The 16,522-nt window shown below is 40.9% G+C and overlaps 1 protein-coding gene across 1 annotated transcript in view; it reads right to left on the bottom strand.

Annotated features, from left to right (window-relative positions):
• Nucleotides 1-1,585: 1,585 nt before the first annotated feature.
• The window catches only part of LOC101476673 (MAM domain-containing glycosylphosphatidylinositol anchor protein 2), a 243,514-nt gene continuing 228,577 nt past the window's right edge, over nucleotides 1,586-16,522 (bottom strand). The window contains exons 17-19 of the mRNA XM_004542097.4: nucleotides 11,492-11,622; nucleotides 10,896-10,992; nucleotides 1,586-8,438 (exon numbers count right to left, since the gene is read on the bottom strand). Of these exons, the coding sequence (XP_004542154.1) occupies nucleotides 8,350-8,438; nucleotides 10,896-10,992; nucleotides 11,492-11,622 (317 nt within the window). The 3' untranslated portion in view covers nucleotides 1,586-8,349. The remainder of the gene's footprint in view (nucleotides 8,439-10,895; nucleotides 10,993-11,491; nucleotides 11,623-16,522) is intronic.

The following is a 16,522-nucleotide window of genomic DNA, read 5'->3' on the forward strand; positions in this document are numbered from 1 at the left end:
TAGGCTGCTGCCCCCGCGACCCGGCCCCGGACAAAGCGGATGAAAAATGGATGGATGGATGGACAGTACCAAACCGGTACGTTTGAAACGGTGCCGGTGCTTAAACGGTGCTCAAACCGGTGCTTAAAGAATGGAGAACACAAAATTTGTCCAAAAACCTCTCATGTTCAGTTGTTTTTTTGTGAAAAGATAACAATGTTAGCCTTTTCTGCAGCTATAGGGCATATATGGTATCACTCTTGGCTGGAAGCAGTGCTTAAACAATGGAAAAAAACCCAACTTTGTCCAAAAACCTCTCATGTTTAGCTGTTTCCCAGTTTTTCTTTGGTCATTTCAGCCTTTTTGGCCAGGGTGAAGGGAGTATCTGCCATCAAACAAGAAGACAGCCGCATGTAACTACGACGGTGTTTGCTAGTTCACCTTATATGCTTTAATGTAATAACGTGGTTAGCCTACTCAACGTAAATTACACACAAACAACATTAAGCTACTCACGCAGAGAAGAACGGCTGCTGCTGCCATCGTCATCCGTCATCATTTCTGCTACACTGGCAGGGCTAGGGGCCAGGACTCTTCTCTTCGGGTTTTGGGGGGATGTTGCTAACTCCGGGCCCGATAACAGGCACCACACCTGCAGTAGATGTGGTCAGTGTGAGGTCTCACAGCAGTCTATCAAATACGGTGCATTTCTCGGCTTTTAAAAAAACGCTATGCGTCGCCATGTGTTTCATCGGATTTGAGGTGTTACCTCCTTTGCACACCTGGGCCTGCCTACTATCCTCGGAAATGTAAAATGATTGGCTAGAATCTAAAGTGTATCACATCTCAGGAAAAAAAAAGCACTGAAATGAAGCACCGAAATGTGCGCTGCTTTCCGGTCTGGTTACTACCGTTTATGTCAGAACCGGTGCCATCATGGCACCGGATACCGGTACCCATCCCTACTGGTAACAGGTATTATCACTGAGTGGAAACCCTAAAAGCTAGATGAGTTCAGCCCAGTAGATACTATTGGGGAAGAGGTTTGTTACCTGTGTTAATAGGAAACTTTTGAATTCCACACAGTGTTACAATAAAAAAAAGTTTTGTTGTTTTTCTCTTCAGTATTTCAAAGTCATTCCAGTCTGCGTTCAATACAGCAGCTTCTGCTCAGGCTGCCACTCTATAAGCTTTCCTCGCTCAGGAGGCCCCTGCTGACTAAACTTTGGATGACTTTCAAGTCCCCCCCCACACACCATTGTTACGCCTCTGTCTTTCCTTCAGATGTCCTTTTCTCGCCACAATCAACTTGCATGCTCTCAACTGTGAGAGGAAAACAAGCACAGAAGAACCACAAACTGGGAAGTACTGTCAAAGGAACAATTTGCACAACACAAAAGCTTTTGTTGAAAGTCCTTTGAGTGGGAGGCAGGTGGTCACTATGGGAATAACTTGGCTTTCTCTTTGAAAAACTATAGGGACAGGAGTGTCGAGTACTGACTAGACACGGGAACAAGAGGATTTGTGTTAAAGCATTCAGCACATAACACAGCACATTCTGTTCCTCGTCATTATATCCTTGTCTTGTAAATTCTCACAAAGCACATAAAATATTCCTTGTCTTTATTTTTTCATTAGTTGCAGGTATGGCACAAAAAAAAAAAGGATGATAAATCCAAAGAAATACAGTGGAGGAAAAAAAGTAAAAGAAGCCTGATCATATATAAATATAGAGCACAAAACAGAGAAGAGTGACAGGTCATCATTACAGGGTGTTGGCACAGAACAAGATAAATAACATCACTGAAACACAGCCTTCTCAACAACCTTGATATTACAGCATCAAATTTCATTATTTCCCGGGGTCTTTCCAAGAATGAAGTTGGGGGTGGGGGTGGCTTTCAGTGCTGGCAAACGTCTTCATTTTGTCACCTGCATGCAGTCAGCTTCACCGATGGTAAATAACCAGAGCCTGCGAGTGCTTTGCTTCAGCTTGGTTTGTGATTTCTGATCAGAACGGAAAGGAGAGGAAAGCCATCGACAGGCAGCCCGATTCACTCCAATAAAGGGGAAAGTTGGTGCCAAAAGGTGGCAGCTTTCCCGCTGGTAACGTTGACACACTGAGGAGCCGTGCCATCAAATAGTGACATCCCGCTTCTTTCCTGTAAGAGTAAAATGAAATCTTTGAAATGTGTCTGCCTTGTCCAGTTATTTAGCGAGGCTGCTGTTGAGAAATCACTCATGACTGCCAAAATCAGACAGCATGGAAGCTACTGCAGTAAGGTAGACATTTTACTATAAAAAAATACACACACAGAAAACTGGGTAGTACGTTTCAAGTTTAAGGTGACGGACATTTAGCTCCTCTTTGAGTCTGTTAAACTAATATTTATCTGAATGCCAAAAAACCTCTGCGTCTGCCAATTTTGCCAGTACTGGTTGAGCCTTACTGCAGTACCAACCCCCCCCCCCCCCCCCATTGGCACCCATTCTCTTTGCTGAATCAGTACCAAGAAAGCAGGGTTGTGTGTATAGTGATAATTAGGGCTAACAGCTGCAATTATATCGTGCTAGTGCAACTGAATAATTGTTTTTCTTTAGGGGAGCTAATAGCACAATGAATGGCACGATGTGACAAAGCCCTTCTTAGGTTGAACAGAAAATGAGAACATTTCCACTCAGAGAGAAATGTTGGCACTGTTCCTTTTAGAAACCCTCAAAGCACCAGGTGATAAGTGGTTAACTACAAGGTAAGATTAACAATTTTCTAGGCGTTTATAGCCACAATTTAGAAGGCAAAATTAAAAATTATACGCGAATGTCTAAAGTATTTAAAAAAGAAACTTTGGGATCAAATGAGAGTTGGAAACTAGTTTAGCTGCATAACTGAACAGGACTCCATTCTTTAACCTAGGATCTTTTCGCACAAGTAGTATATTGCGAGGTATGCACTTTCTGGGAATTAAGGCAATTCTTTGTTATAAATCACATATTGTCACATAGCAACGAGTCATGGTTCTATTCACATGGATAAACTTTAATCAAATTTAGCAAAGAACTGAGAAATTGTTTTAACATATTGCCAGCAATTGTGTTCAATCTGTGGCCTACACAATCTGTGACAGACCACAACCTTAAATGCTACAGTACCTCCATTTCAGTGGTATTAATGCTTACTGGGTACATTCATGCACAACTGCATTATTCATTCATGTATTCATCAATGCATAAATGATTTTCTTTGTAAGAACTCAAGATAGAACAGCATTGAAAACTTTGCTTTCTTAATACTGCGAGACACCACCCCAGCTGACATTAGGTCATTGACTGTCCAGTTGAATGAAAGACCGGTACGTATAATTTTTGTTACACAAGGCAAACCAAACGTGTCATCTAATCAGGGAGGAGGGTGAAACTGCAGTCTAAGACAACAAACAGCATCTCTGTAAGATGCACTGCAGCCTGCTCTCCTCTCCCAACAACCAAATGTTTATTGCCTTTTCCATGCAATAAAAACTGACTTGTGATGCTTATTTTACTAGTGTTACAAAAGTTAAAAAAAAGAGAGGCAATTTCTAATGTATGCTGTGACCAACACGACGTAATGCAATGCATTACAGCCGGCCCAAACACCTTATTGGTAACGAGCCGTATTTATCATGACTGCAGGCTTTAGTACTTCAGCTCTGAGCCTCCAACTCCGAGGCTGTTTTCTAGTGGGTTTGATTGCCGCATACTGAAAGGAAAACATAACGCAATCAAAAAACAAACAAAAAAAACCCCACATAACACCCAAGCTTCAAAAAAGGACCTTGGAGTGAAACTATGTTTCAGTGAGAGGAACGTGAAAATGACTATTTAGAGAAAAGGGGAGTAAAGATAGAAAATTAACTGCACGTTTTTCATAAAAATGCACCAATGTAGGATTAAGCAGCTGCTGCTGCACACAGAGGGAGATGAATCGGGTTATAAGGGCTTAACTGTAATGTAGGATATAACTACTGAGCAGACAATAAATATAGCAAGCATCACTTCCGGCATGTGGTATGCTTAAGTATTGCATGATTTTTGACTTTTATTATATTGCAGTACCTATGGTATTCCAATTATTGCACATCATGCTACAAAAAAAGATTTATGACAAAAGTCACTTAAAAACATATGGCACTAATACCGCAACTAATAAAACAGCTGGAACAAACAGCTAATGTCATGGGTCCGGATACAGCGATAAATAACAAAACACTTGGCAAATGCAGTCACGTTAAGCTGCAGCACCTAAACTAATCTTGAAACAACTCATTTCCCCTTCTTCCTTTAAGAATACTTCACACCTTCTGCCAACACAGACACTTCTTATCATCAAAATAAAGTCGGTAAACACTCTACACTAAGAAAGTGTCACACAACACTGTTTACATGTTCAAAACTGTTAATCCCCCCCCCTCAATTGTACTTGGAGGACTTTTATCAAGGAAGAGAGCACAGCTGAGTGTGAGCTACTCACTAGACTTACGTCCCTCAAAGGGCAGACACACGCACAAAGGGTGTGTGTGTCTGCACAGAAATGGAAATCAAAGGCACAGCGAGAACTGCGAGAGCATGGAAATAAACAATGATCCTTTTGGCAGTATAATTTCCGCCACTATTCGCCAGCCTTTTCTCAACCCGAGTGAATTTTTTTAATTTGCATGAATGTACCCAATATGCATAAAAAAATGAAATATATTTATATATATAATGCACCATGAAACAAAAACAGAAATGAGGTCTGCCACTCGTAAATCTAATATACACAAAGAAGATAAACAGGAGTTTTGCATACTTTTGGTTGTTATTTTAAAGCAATAATTTGACATTTTAGGAGGAAAACAAAAAAAACCAAAAACATTTTTTGACCAGAGGAGATTAAATTTTTTTTTCATTTACTATGAACAGAGCACCAGCCAGTTAGCAGAGCACAATGGCTGGACACAGGAGAAAAGAGGAAGCCTGGCTCTATCCAAAGATTACAAAACATGACTGCCAGCACTTCAGCTTGCTAATTACCTCATTAAATCTCTTGTTTAATGCTAAGTCTAAATACAACAGTTGGTGGTCTTACAGTGATGGGTTGGCCTATTTGGGAGCTTTGATGGCCAATGACTTCCTGTTGTTTCGACTCATTGTTTTAACATGATTTTTTTAGCAATTACGGAAACATGATATGCCATGATGAACTTCAGAGGTGCTGGTTGATTGCTTTAGTTACCCGTGCACAGATCCAGCTTACCTGATTTCCCTTATTAGGTCACACTCTGCAAGCCTGTTTCCCAAAATGCCAAATTGTTCCTTTAAACCTTTGAGTAATCTGTCAGTATATCGTATTCTTCTCATTTGCTGAGCTTTTGTTCTCACTGTGAATCGACCAGGTACTCCAGGATGTAAAAGGAACAGTCACCAGCACATCTTGAACTCATATCCATACTTAATAACAGTGACGACTTGAACGGGGCACTTTGGCACTTGTCATTACCTACTATATCACCGGAGGATATAGCAACTAGCTAATGGAGATTGTATCTGAAATTATATTATTTGGAAACTGTCAAAGTCTGTGTCAAAGTCAGACATACTTGATGTTCTTGATGTGTCCAAAACAACCTATAAAAGTCTGAAAGTTCTCATCATCAAAAGCACACAGAAAACATATGTTTTAGTAAGACAATACACCTAGTAAAGAACTCCCAAGAACTCCATTTACATTCAGTGTGATCCTAAACCTTGAAATGAAAATGTCTGAGATTAAAAAAAAAAAAACAAGAAGAAGAAGAAGAAAACAAAGAAAACAGGAATGGAGAGCAGATATTATCTGTGATCTCTGTAGTAACATCACACAGATTGTAACAATATTGTTAAGATGCCCTGAAATGCTCATCATTCTGCTCTGTTTTGATTAGCATATTTATCTTCTTTACATGTATCAGTTTCTTATCACACCTATTGTACACAGCTTGATGCTCACGCATGTACACTACCCACTCTGACTAACCCAGGCTTCCACTGAAGAGGCTACATATAGTGAACCACAACACCAAAATGAACCTTTACCTAGTTAATTTGCTTTCTCTGCCGGGTTTCCTTTTTTGTTCTTTAATGCTGTGGTTGCACTTTAAATAAGAAGATACCGAGTTTTTTAAAAAACCCCAAAACAAAGTTCAATTTTCAGTTTTGTTGCAGAGAGCGGAAAAGCCTGAATTTGTGGGAGTAGGTCACATATGTGCGAGAGAAATATAAAATGGATTTTAATATGCTGAACTGTATGTTGTGCTTCCTGTACTCCAACATAAACATATATCATAAACCTTTGAATAGAGCTTCTTTAACATTTACAAGTTATACATTTACCAAATTGGTTTGCTTCTTTTGCTTCCACCAGCTTTGATATTTCAGCAAATGCAAAGGGAGACAACAAGAAGTAAAAGGAAGTTAAGTCATCTTTAACAGAAAAAAATGAAAATAAATAAAATAAGAAACAAGACACAAGTCCTCAAAAACGTTTGTCATAACCAACAATGAACGGAATTTTTCATTTTCTTATTTTCTCTTTTTTACAATACATGTTTTTTTTTTTAAAAACCCCGCTGGTTAAGGTTATGGTCTCAGGTAGATCTTCCACAGTCAATCTTCACAGTTTGTGTAAAAGCAGAGAAACATTCTCGCTAGAGTAATAAAATATCATGACTATTATTATGGTCATTATTATCTTTTATTCTCGTATTGTTCCATAGAAATGGTGGAGGATAGGGGTGAGGCGTGTCACCCTAATGAAGCGCCTGCAGTCCCAAAGTTCCTGCTCTCCTCCCTGTACAACGCAATGTTTTATTCAGCAGTTGTTCTTTTGTTTTGTTAAAAAAAAACTTGCCCGCAGGGGAGGAGAACTGTGGGAATGGAGAGTGGGGTAGTCATTCGGTGAAGTGTCTTTATCCTCCTCTATGATCTTAAACTGTTTTCCTGCACAAGACAACCCCCCCCCCCACAAAAACAGAACAAACAAGGAAATAACAAAAAAGGATCCAGAGCCTCACTTTGACCGTTGCCACTCTTTTTTCTTTTTCGTAATCCAAATTGTTTCCAAACCTGTGCTCAGGGTCTGCCAGCACTGCCTGGTTGGCTGCCCTCACATGAAACTGTGCATAGGCATAGGCTTAAGTGCATGCACACACAAAAACGCGCGCTGATACTCGCGGGCGACTGCTCCGTCGGGAGTAAAATCCGGACGCGGCACAACCCCCTCTCTCGATCTTGAACGCGCCTTGCCCTCCCATCAGCACTTGTGGGGCAAAAGAAACATGTAGAAAATAGCCCATCAGAGGAAACATGAACAGAGACTTGTTTGATGTCGATTAACACCCAGGCTCACGATTCGGTTTGTAATCTGAAGGCACTTTGTTTCATGGCAGAAAGTAAAGTGGCTTCTGTTCCACAGGCAGACCGCTGACTGAATATTCGAGTGGGGCCTCGCTAATCGGACCTTCCTCTACTCTCTGCCTGTTTTTCCTCTCCCTCCTCTGCTTTGTCTCCTTCTCATTTTTAAGCTCGAACGTCTCTCTGCCTTCCAGTCCACCTGTCTACACCTCTGCTGAGCCTTCTGCTCTTATTGTTCTGCCACCATACCGTCAGTTGGCCACTTGGACTCGTGAGCACAGTGTTAAAAGATACGTAGGCAGCTACAGGGGAGTAAGCAGACAGAACTAAATGTTGTCGGAGTCCTTGTCTTTCTACAGTACAGCACCGAGCAGATAAAGAAATGCCAAAGAATGACACGAGGCTGGGCTAAAGTGAAAAACAAGTGTCGGGGATTGGCATCTGGTGCAAGAAAATGGAGATAAAGATACACAGAGAAAGGTCTGATTGAATGTATTGATAAGCAGGGAAATGTTACTTCATATTCAAAAAGTCAGCAGTGTCTGTATTTCCTTCCGTCGTCGAAGGAAGCTTTCCGGCGCCTCATGAAATGGTTCTTGTGCTTTACAAACTACCCTCCCACGATGCTTGTGATCTCCTCCGCCGGTCCGGGCTCATTCGTCGCCGACCTGCCTTTGTGCTCGTAAAGACGTCCAGAGTTCTGTGTCAGCGGGTGTTTTTCTGTAAAAGAGGACTCTTTAAAAAAAATGTAGCGCATCTTCTTTATTTACTTTTTGTGTAACTTTTTAATCACTTATTTTTTCTCTCTTGCTCATTTAATAACTGCGGCCTTTCTGTGGTCTGCAGTCCATGGGGGGACCCCGCTGCTTTCAGGATGCATGAATCTTTGGTGATTGGATGTTGAGGGTACAGCTCACAGACGGCGGCTCTGAATATTCGCCTCTGAGATGATGGAGAAATGGGTCACCTTTGACCTTCCAGGAGGGTCAGCACCAAGGTGACACATAGCAGCCATATATGGCAGGATGTGGACAGAGCCTTGGCGCTGAGATCTAAATGGGGGGGGGGGGGGGGGGGAGAAATAAGCAAACATTTCAATACAAACATGGGAAGATAAGTGGTGAAGGGAATACTGATTTTATTACTCATACTATTTAATATGGCTTTATCCATCTGTAGCATGCTGATTCACTTCAGAAATATGTTGAGTGTGTTGAATACTAAAGCTCTTCCATTTAGCCAAATACAAGACTATGCATACAGAAATATTACTAACTCAGCAGTCATGAAAGAGCTATAACATCATGATTATCCCTGTGGCTTTCACTATCTTTTAATGAGCGTTTAACTAGTAAATAATGGGCTGTTACCAGCAAAGAGCTCTGCTGCTTAAAGCTAATGAGTTGCTTGGTAACCACAACAATTGGTCAGTTCAGCTTAAAGATCTGAAGATTCGGTGTGCAGACGTAAAAGTCAAATTAATGCTCTTATCTAACATCTGTGCATGAGGCTGCAGTGCTCAGCATTGTGTTTGTGCGATGTTTTTGTTCTGTTTCTGTTCTGGGCTTTAGGTTAAATGGTGATATTAAATTCACTACATACAGCTGAGGTCAGAAGTTTAAATACACTCACCATGGGGATGAATGTCATGGTAATTATGGGCTTTTAATGATTTCTTTAAAATGATTAGACAGCATACATCTTTAATTACTGAAAAACAAGAACTGGATGCACAAGTTTTAAATGATTTTGAATTTTCTCTAATCTACACAGGGTCCAAATTATATATACACATACGTAGACCACCACTTTGGACTAGCAATTTGCACTTTGGTGAGACACTTCATTAGACAGCAACAAGCTTCCAGCGTGATTCTGGTTGGATATCTGAGCGTTCTTCTTGGCGGGATTTGCAAGATCCTTTTAAATTGTGTGGTTTCCTGGCACAGTCCTGGCTTTTAAGCATAATCTACATTCAAGAAGTTTAATGTTAGCCTGCTTTATCCATTCCAAAACCAATTTTGATATGTGTTTAGGACCATTTGGAGGTAGTTTATTATTTTATCAACTTAGTGCAGTTTCCACTTCATGGCGGGCTTGAGCATTGGTGGTTCCTGGGTTGTTCGTTAACATCCTAACCAATTTCCTATCATCTCAGAATCACACTTTGGGTCTTGTACTTATGTATAATTGTTCAAACTGATTATGCGCAGTTGTTTGGAAAGGGCCCATTAAGCTTCTGAAATAGCCTTTCCAAAACCCCGACCTCAACACTAGTCAAAATTTGAGGACTATGCTTAAAAGCGAGGTCTGTGCCCACAAACCAACTAATTTAAATGAACTCTACTAATTATGCTAAAATAGGTGGTCAAATATCCAAGCAGAATTATACCAGAAGCTTGTTGATGGCTTCTAAAAGTGTTTGGTCGAGGTGCAACGTGGCAAGGGACAAGAAGCCCCAAATTAAAAGCCCCAAATTAAAATTACATTCATGTGTATGTAAACTCCTAACCACAAATGAAGATGACTGTGAGGGATTCAGTACTATCACAGGTGTATCCCATGTCTTTCCTAAAGTAAGCTGGGTGGCTCCAGAACACCCTGCCCACAATAGCTGGATAAATGGTAAAGCTGGATCTCCTGCTGTGCAAGAAAGCAAATATACGTTTTCTCCCATATGTTTGCTACTAACTTCTTTGAACAAATCCTAAAAACAGACACAATGTAGCATTTTTCTTTCTGAGCTGGAAAATCAGTCAGAAGTCATCTCTCATCATTCCTCACGACATCTTGCTCAGTTTCCCCCTCTCACATCACGCCGAATCATGTAAGATTCATTGCGTGAGATTGAATTGCATAATTCATAACATTACTCTGTCCTCAGCCCGGGCGACTACTCCTTTACTTCCAAAATGAATTAATGCTGTCGCTTTGAATCATAATGCACCCAAATGAAAAATAACCTATACAATAACAAACTCGCAGCAACAAAAACAATGCATCTTGCGGACCGAGATCACTGTCTCTGATTGCCGTTAGATGGGCAGTTATTTTCCACCACGGACGTGAAAAATGAAAACAGATTATCTTGATTCATTTATGGCATGTTAAAGAGATGTCTAAGTCTGAACGGCTTTTGGAAATAATTCCTGCAGAATAAATAACGGGAATTAAATCAAGGAAACTGTATTTGTCTGCCAACCAATAATGCCCTGTCAATTGCAGGCCATTTTCCGTGTCCTGTTTTCTGTTTTTTACCTTCTGTTTGTTCCAGCAGCGCAATTACAGTACTCCACTCAGCCAGCTATCATTCATGTGATTACACACCCTGTTGCCATGGCAACCATGCTTTCCCCATGAGATGGTCGTTTTATGCTGCCAGCTGTCTAAGATTAGATCCTCTCTCATAAATCTGAACCTTGTCCGGTGAGGTAGAGAGAGAGTACCTGGGACTTAGATAAGAGGGACAGAGGAGAGGATGGAGGAGGCGGATGCGTGGTGCTACTCACTGGGCGGCGGGTCTCGACACTCCCCTTCCTCCAGCGTGATATCATCAATAGCAATGTCTCCTTCAATGCCTGGTCCCCGAATCCCTTGAAGTACGACCTACAGAGAGTAGCACAAGTCATTATATTGAATCTTGAGAGACCAAAAAACCAACAAAAATAAAGAACAGGAAAAAAAGGGAAATTTGAACTGCAGTAAGATAAAGACTGAGTCAGTGCACAGTGTAATTTAGCTAAATTACACCTGGGAAAAAAACCCTTAAAAAACACAACAGCAGGTGGCAAGTATTTGCTTATAATGTCACAAAATTTAAAACCAAGACTGTTGGAAGCTGCAACTAAAGTTACCTATTTTACAACTAAAGCTGTAAAAATGATGGAAGTTCTGCAGCTTTCCATCATCCACTCACAAAGTTCAGGCTTCCTGATGGAAATGAGCGTCATACCAGACATTTTGTGGGAATGCCGGCTACTTCTCACAGCTACATCAGTGTTTAGCCCTCAGGGAAACCAATACCACACAAACACAGGCAAAGAAGAAAATAGAGGGCACCGAGGGAAACGCTACTGCATATTGAATGAAAGTTTTTTAGGCTCACCTGGAAAGACGATGTTGGGTGGATGCTTACTTTGGCCTGCTTCCAGCGGTCACCTTGATTGCCACTTAGCGACCACACGAGGCCTTCTGAAGCCGTTTGACCCTTTTGCTTTAGGAATGCATTTAGCGTTCCTGCATTGAGGAGAGAGACAGTTGGACTGTTGCCAAAACATTTTCTAATGGCTCAAAAGAAAGTATTCATATCTTGGAATTACGACTTAATAATCATTATATGTTTTCATTTTATAGTGCTAACTCCTTTTGTCCTACATTTAAACTACTTCCTCTATATTATGCCCCAAATGACAACTCACTATTATTTAATTTAAGTAGGTCATTAGAAATTAAGGTAACTGGTCGATTGTAGCCACCTCTCAGCAGTACATGAAATCCATGTGAGGGGACAATTAGGGTGTGCAAGTGGAGGGTGAATCCCATATGTTTATGTTGGAGTAACAAATATATGTATGCTTTTGCAGAGACATTCGATAGGGTATACGTTCTGCAAAGTTTAAAATTTAAGGAGCAGCAGGCAGAAAAGAAATGGAAAAAAATAGAAAAATAGCAGAATTCCAAAAACAGAGAGCCGTCTTCCAAGAGCTGCCCTTCTTTAAGCCACAGTTACAGGTAAGTACATCTGCTTTAAATACCTTTTCAACTTTATATTGACTATTGAATTCTTCATTTTCACCAGGTGACAGTCCTTTGTTGGACATATTACCACACTTGGTTTTACCGTGCTATGCAGCCTTTTTTAAACCCAATATCACGGCAAAGCGTTGAATGGACACGGTGGACCGGCATGTCTATTACACGTTTTGCCAGGATACTGGGTTGCTTTTTCTGCTCCTTACAGTGCTTTATTGTTCTAAAGTGATCTGATATGAAAAGATCCGTTACAAGGCAAAGACTGCTGTCACAGGCTTGATTTTGTAAAGTCTGACACGCTGTCAGGGGTTCAAGAGTATAGTTCCTTGTAAGATCATTTGAATTACAATATGCCAAAATAGGAACATTTGTCAGCACCAACCACTGTTGTACTTCATGTACAATTCCTTCAAAAAGTAATCAGACATCTTAACGTTTTTATTCATTTTAAAAAGAATAAAATATGCAGTCCACCTGTGATGAACTGATTTGATTGGACATAAAACAATCAAAGGCTCCCAGAAGTCACACTGCATGTGAGAACTAAAACCAAGACATGAGGTCCATGAAGTCTCTGTTGACCTCACAAAGCTGACAATGTTTGGCTGGACAATCAGTTGGTTGACCAGCCAAACTGCAAAGGGTCTTAATCGGGGATGTTCCCAGGAACTGCAGCTAAGTGGTCAAAAGATCTGTGAAGAGATGAGAGAACCAGCCAGTAGGACAACTAACTCAGAAGCAGTGCACAGAGAAGAAGGGAAGAAGTCTTGATTAAAAAGTAAATGAAAGCACTCTTGGAAACTGTCAAATGGCATTTAAAAGACTGAGAATAAAGATGAAATACCCCGTTGCACAATGCTACCATGCAATACCATGGTTCACAGCAGCATCGTGCAATGACAAGCAGACTGCTCTGGGTCAAGGAAAGGATGAAAGCCAGATATCTCAATCAAAACTCTTAAAAAATCTATTTTACGACAAAAAAAAGCTGCTGCCTTTTTTCTAAGTGGGTCTATATTATACACCACCTGACCATGTACATTAAAGAACTCCGTAGTAATCTGTTCCAGATTAATCCCAAATAAAATTGGGCTTCTGATCTAATATTCACCTGTGTATCCCGCATTTCAGATTTATGTATTCTTCTGAATACGAAGCAGAGCCAAGCAGTAGCAAAGGTTAAACTCAGGTTATATGAATTGATACATCTATTAAGTGTCTGCATGCAAAGATAAATTATTCTCTCGCTCATGATGGTCCAAATTAATTATCACTAAAGGGCAACGTGTGATGAGAATTTCTCGATAAATGGAAATACTTTCCCTCTAGAGGGCAGTTCTTCTGAGTTTATCATTAGTTTCAAACTATTTCTGCCAAGTTTAGTTTTCTTTTTCAGCTCAGCTGGATTTCCACTAAAGCTACAGAAAATAATCCACTGAGTGTCACTGCCAGCTCTATATTACAAAACACAACATGACAGATCTATTTCAGCAGAATTCCTATATCAGTTAACAATAACACAGATGTACTGGGTCTTACTGAGACAGAACAGACTATATACCAAGTCTGCATTAAAGACTACCCTCAGTGAGGTCTCTTGTCTGGCCCCAGGCTTTGATATAAAGCTGTCAGATGATGACACTGAGTGCAACCACTTTTCCCTCCTTTACAAACATACCAATTGTGTGTGTGTGTGTGTGTGTGTGTGTGTGTGTGTGTGTGTGTGTGTGTGTTTGTGGTATTTCTAATTTGCCATGCTGGAACAGGGAGTGCATGTATGAGAGAGAACATCATCTTTTTTGCAGTGGGCTAACAGGAGCAGCATCCAAAGACTCAAATCAGGTTAGCACTGACACCACAGCAAAGCTCAGTGCGAGCAGTGCTCTGAAGTCAAGTGGATTTCACAAATATGGGAAGCAGCACCTTTGCGTTGACTCAACCAGTGAGGCAAACTTTCATTTGATGCATCTTTGCTTCAGCTAGATGCCTCATTACTGGTAAGCCCCCACCCTGGATAGGTAAAAAAAAAGAAGAAGAGGGAAAGCTACGCTGTTCACACTCTCTCATCAGCACGGTATACACTCCCCCCCCCCCGACAGCACAATCTCCATTGAGAGATGAGCTCTTGTACAGAACATGACCCGCGGTTTCATCTCCTGTGGAAGTGTTTAGGATGTAGGAGGATTCTTGCTGAGCTAACTGGCTTACATTTTCTTTGAACTCATAGCGATGTAGGTGGTTATGTCAGTGTCATCACATCCTGAGCAAAGGCATATGCTGTATATTCTTTGGAGTACTTTTTTTTTTTTTTTTAAAGGAATACCTTTGGCAGACACTTGTGAAATTTAAAAAGATCTGAGAAGAGAAAGGTGTGAGTCTGGTGAACAGTGAAGAACAGCTCCTGGAAATTTTTGCAATTATGCAGTGAGGATGGTAGAGAGGTGGATTGAGGTGCTGTACCACCCTCCTTGCTAATGAAAAGATGACTCAGTTGCTTCTCAGAAGGTCAGGCTTAACGCGCGCTTGGTTGGTGTGCTTTGCTCGAGACTTAATCCTATAAACAAATGCGACATGGCCTCCAAAGGCAAACTTTGATGTGCGCTTCAGTAATTAAGTGTGACCTTGTCTCAGGTATCCACCCGCTAGCTAACTATGGAGGAGTTTCTTTGAGCCTGAGCCACTGTTCACATCAGTGCGTAGGCATGACTCTTTATCGACTGATTCTGGCCTTCAGGGATACCGTGCCACAGCCTGACTGTGACTCACGTCAACGGCACCGTGCCAAACAGTACCGAAATCTTCAAATTTCAAGATGGAGCTTTGCCTCACCGGCTGGTTTTTTAAGCCACAGCTTTAAGTGCAAAAAAGAAAAAGAAGAAGAAGCTCTCAATTATTTAAAATGCCAAAATTCCCCCAGATAACAGAAAATATGAAATGCATATATTATTTAGGCAATTTGTCATAAGCATTTACTCCTCTGGGAAGAAAATATCACAAACCAACATTCCTGAGCTTGGGGCAAATGTTTCTCACGGACGGAGAGGCAGAATACCAAATGAAGCGCCGCCATGGAGGATCTGAGCTGGGTTTCAAGTCCTTGACATTTAGCCCATTCATCATAACACGCCACAGTCTGAGCATGGGCCTCACCACAGACGGGGAGGGCAGGAGAAGAGAGGGTCTGGCTGGCGATCAATTTGAGCAAATTGGAAATGTCACGGCCTACTCAACCTCAGCGGGGAGCCGGAGGAGCTCTCATCTCCCTGCTGAGTCGCCCTCCAACACCTCTACCCTTATATTCTCTCCACCTCCCTCGCCTCCTCCTCTCCAGATGTTTGGTCTGGCCCACCTGCCTAGACACTTCCACTCTAGCTCTCCCCTGAGGACACCCGGAATGGAGCCTAAATTTCAGAGCATATGCAAGCCATGTTATCAAGTCCAGTGTAATACTTAATGACTAACCTCTCTCAGCATGTTTTGCTTAATTAAAGATATTGTTCTCCATGTTTTAGAATTAGCATTTTACAGGCACGGTGCTCATGTTTACGCTTTGTTAGTATCTGCATTTCCTATTTCTGCCTTTCGTCCTGTTATCTCGGCTACCTGTTGCTAATTTATTTTCATGTAAGTCCATTACAGAAATTCCAATTGTTAGCTCCAAACACAAAATGGAAATAAGTTAATGGGATGGATATGCTCCTTAGTCAAAGGTGGATTTGTGGATGTAGATAAAAACTTAAGATTATACAAATAAATTATTTAGTCAGTATGTATAAACTAACCATGAACTAAATCACTCATATAAAGTGTCTCACAATATAATGTAAATAAAAACAGAATGCAATGATTTGCAAATCTAATAAACCCACATCTTTAACAAATCAGATGTTTGAACTGAGAAAATGTGATATTTTAAGAAAAATAATAACTCATTTTGGCAGGTTTTCATTGAAAAAGACATTGCAGCATATGCTACTCTAAAACCAGTGTATATCTTTGGGCATGGTGGCTTTCCAGATGTGCAACTGGCTTTTCCATAGTCCGTAATGCACCCACATACCATCTGAGATAGAGAGTTCTGAACTGATAACAGTCCCTTTACTCTTTAGTCCAGAGCATGCGGTGTCCATGTTCTCCAAAAAGAATTTCAATTTGTCTGACCACAGTATGGCCTTGGTCCATTTAAAAAGAGATTTAAAATTGTGTTTCTGGATCATGTCATCATTCGGCTTCTTCTTAACCTGCATTTGTAGATGGCAAGGTGAGCTGTGCTCACAGAAAATGATTTGTGGAAGTGTTCCTGAGCCCACGCAGAGAGAGCCCAGAGATCAGGGGCATCCAGTGTTGACTTTTAACTGTGTCACTTACACGCAAAATTGCTGAG

The sequence above is a fragment of the Maylandia zebra genome, linkage group LG15, assembly GCF_041146795.1.
Source record: "Maylandia zebra isolate NMK-2024a linkage group LG15, Mzebra_GT3a, whole genome shotgun sequence".
NCBI classification, from domain to species: Eukaryota; Metazoa; Chordata; class Actinopteri; order Cichliformes; family Cichlidae; genus Maylandia; species Maylandia zebra.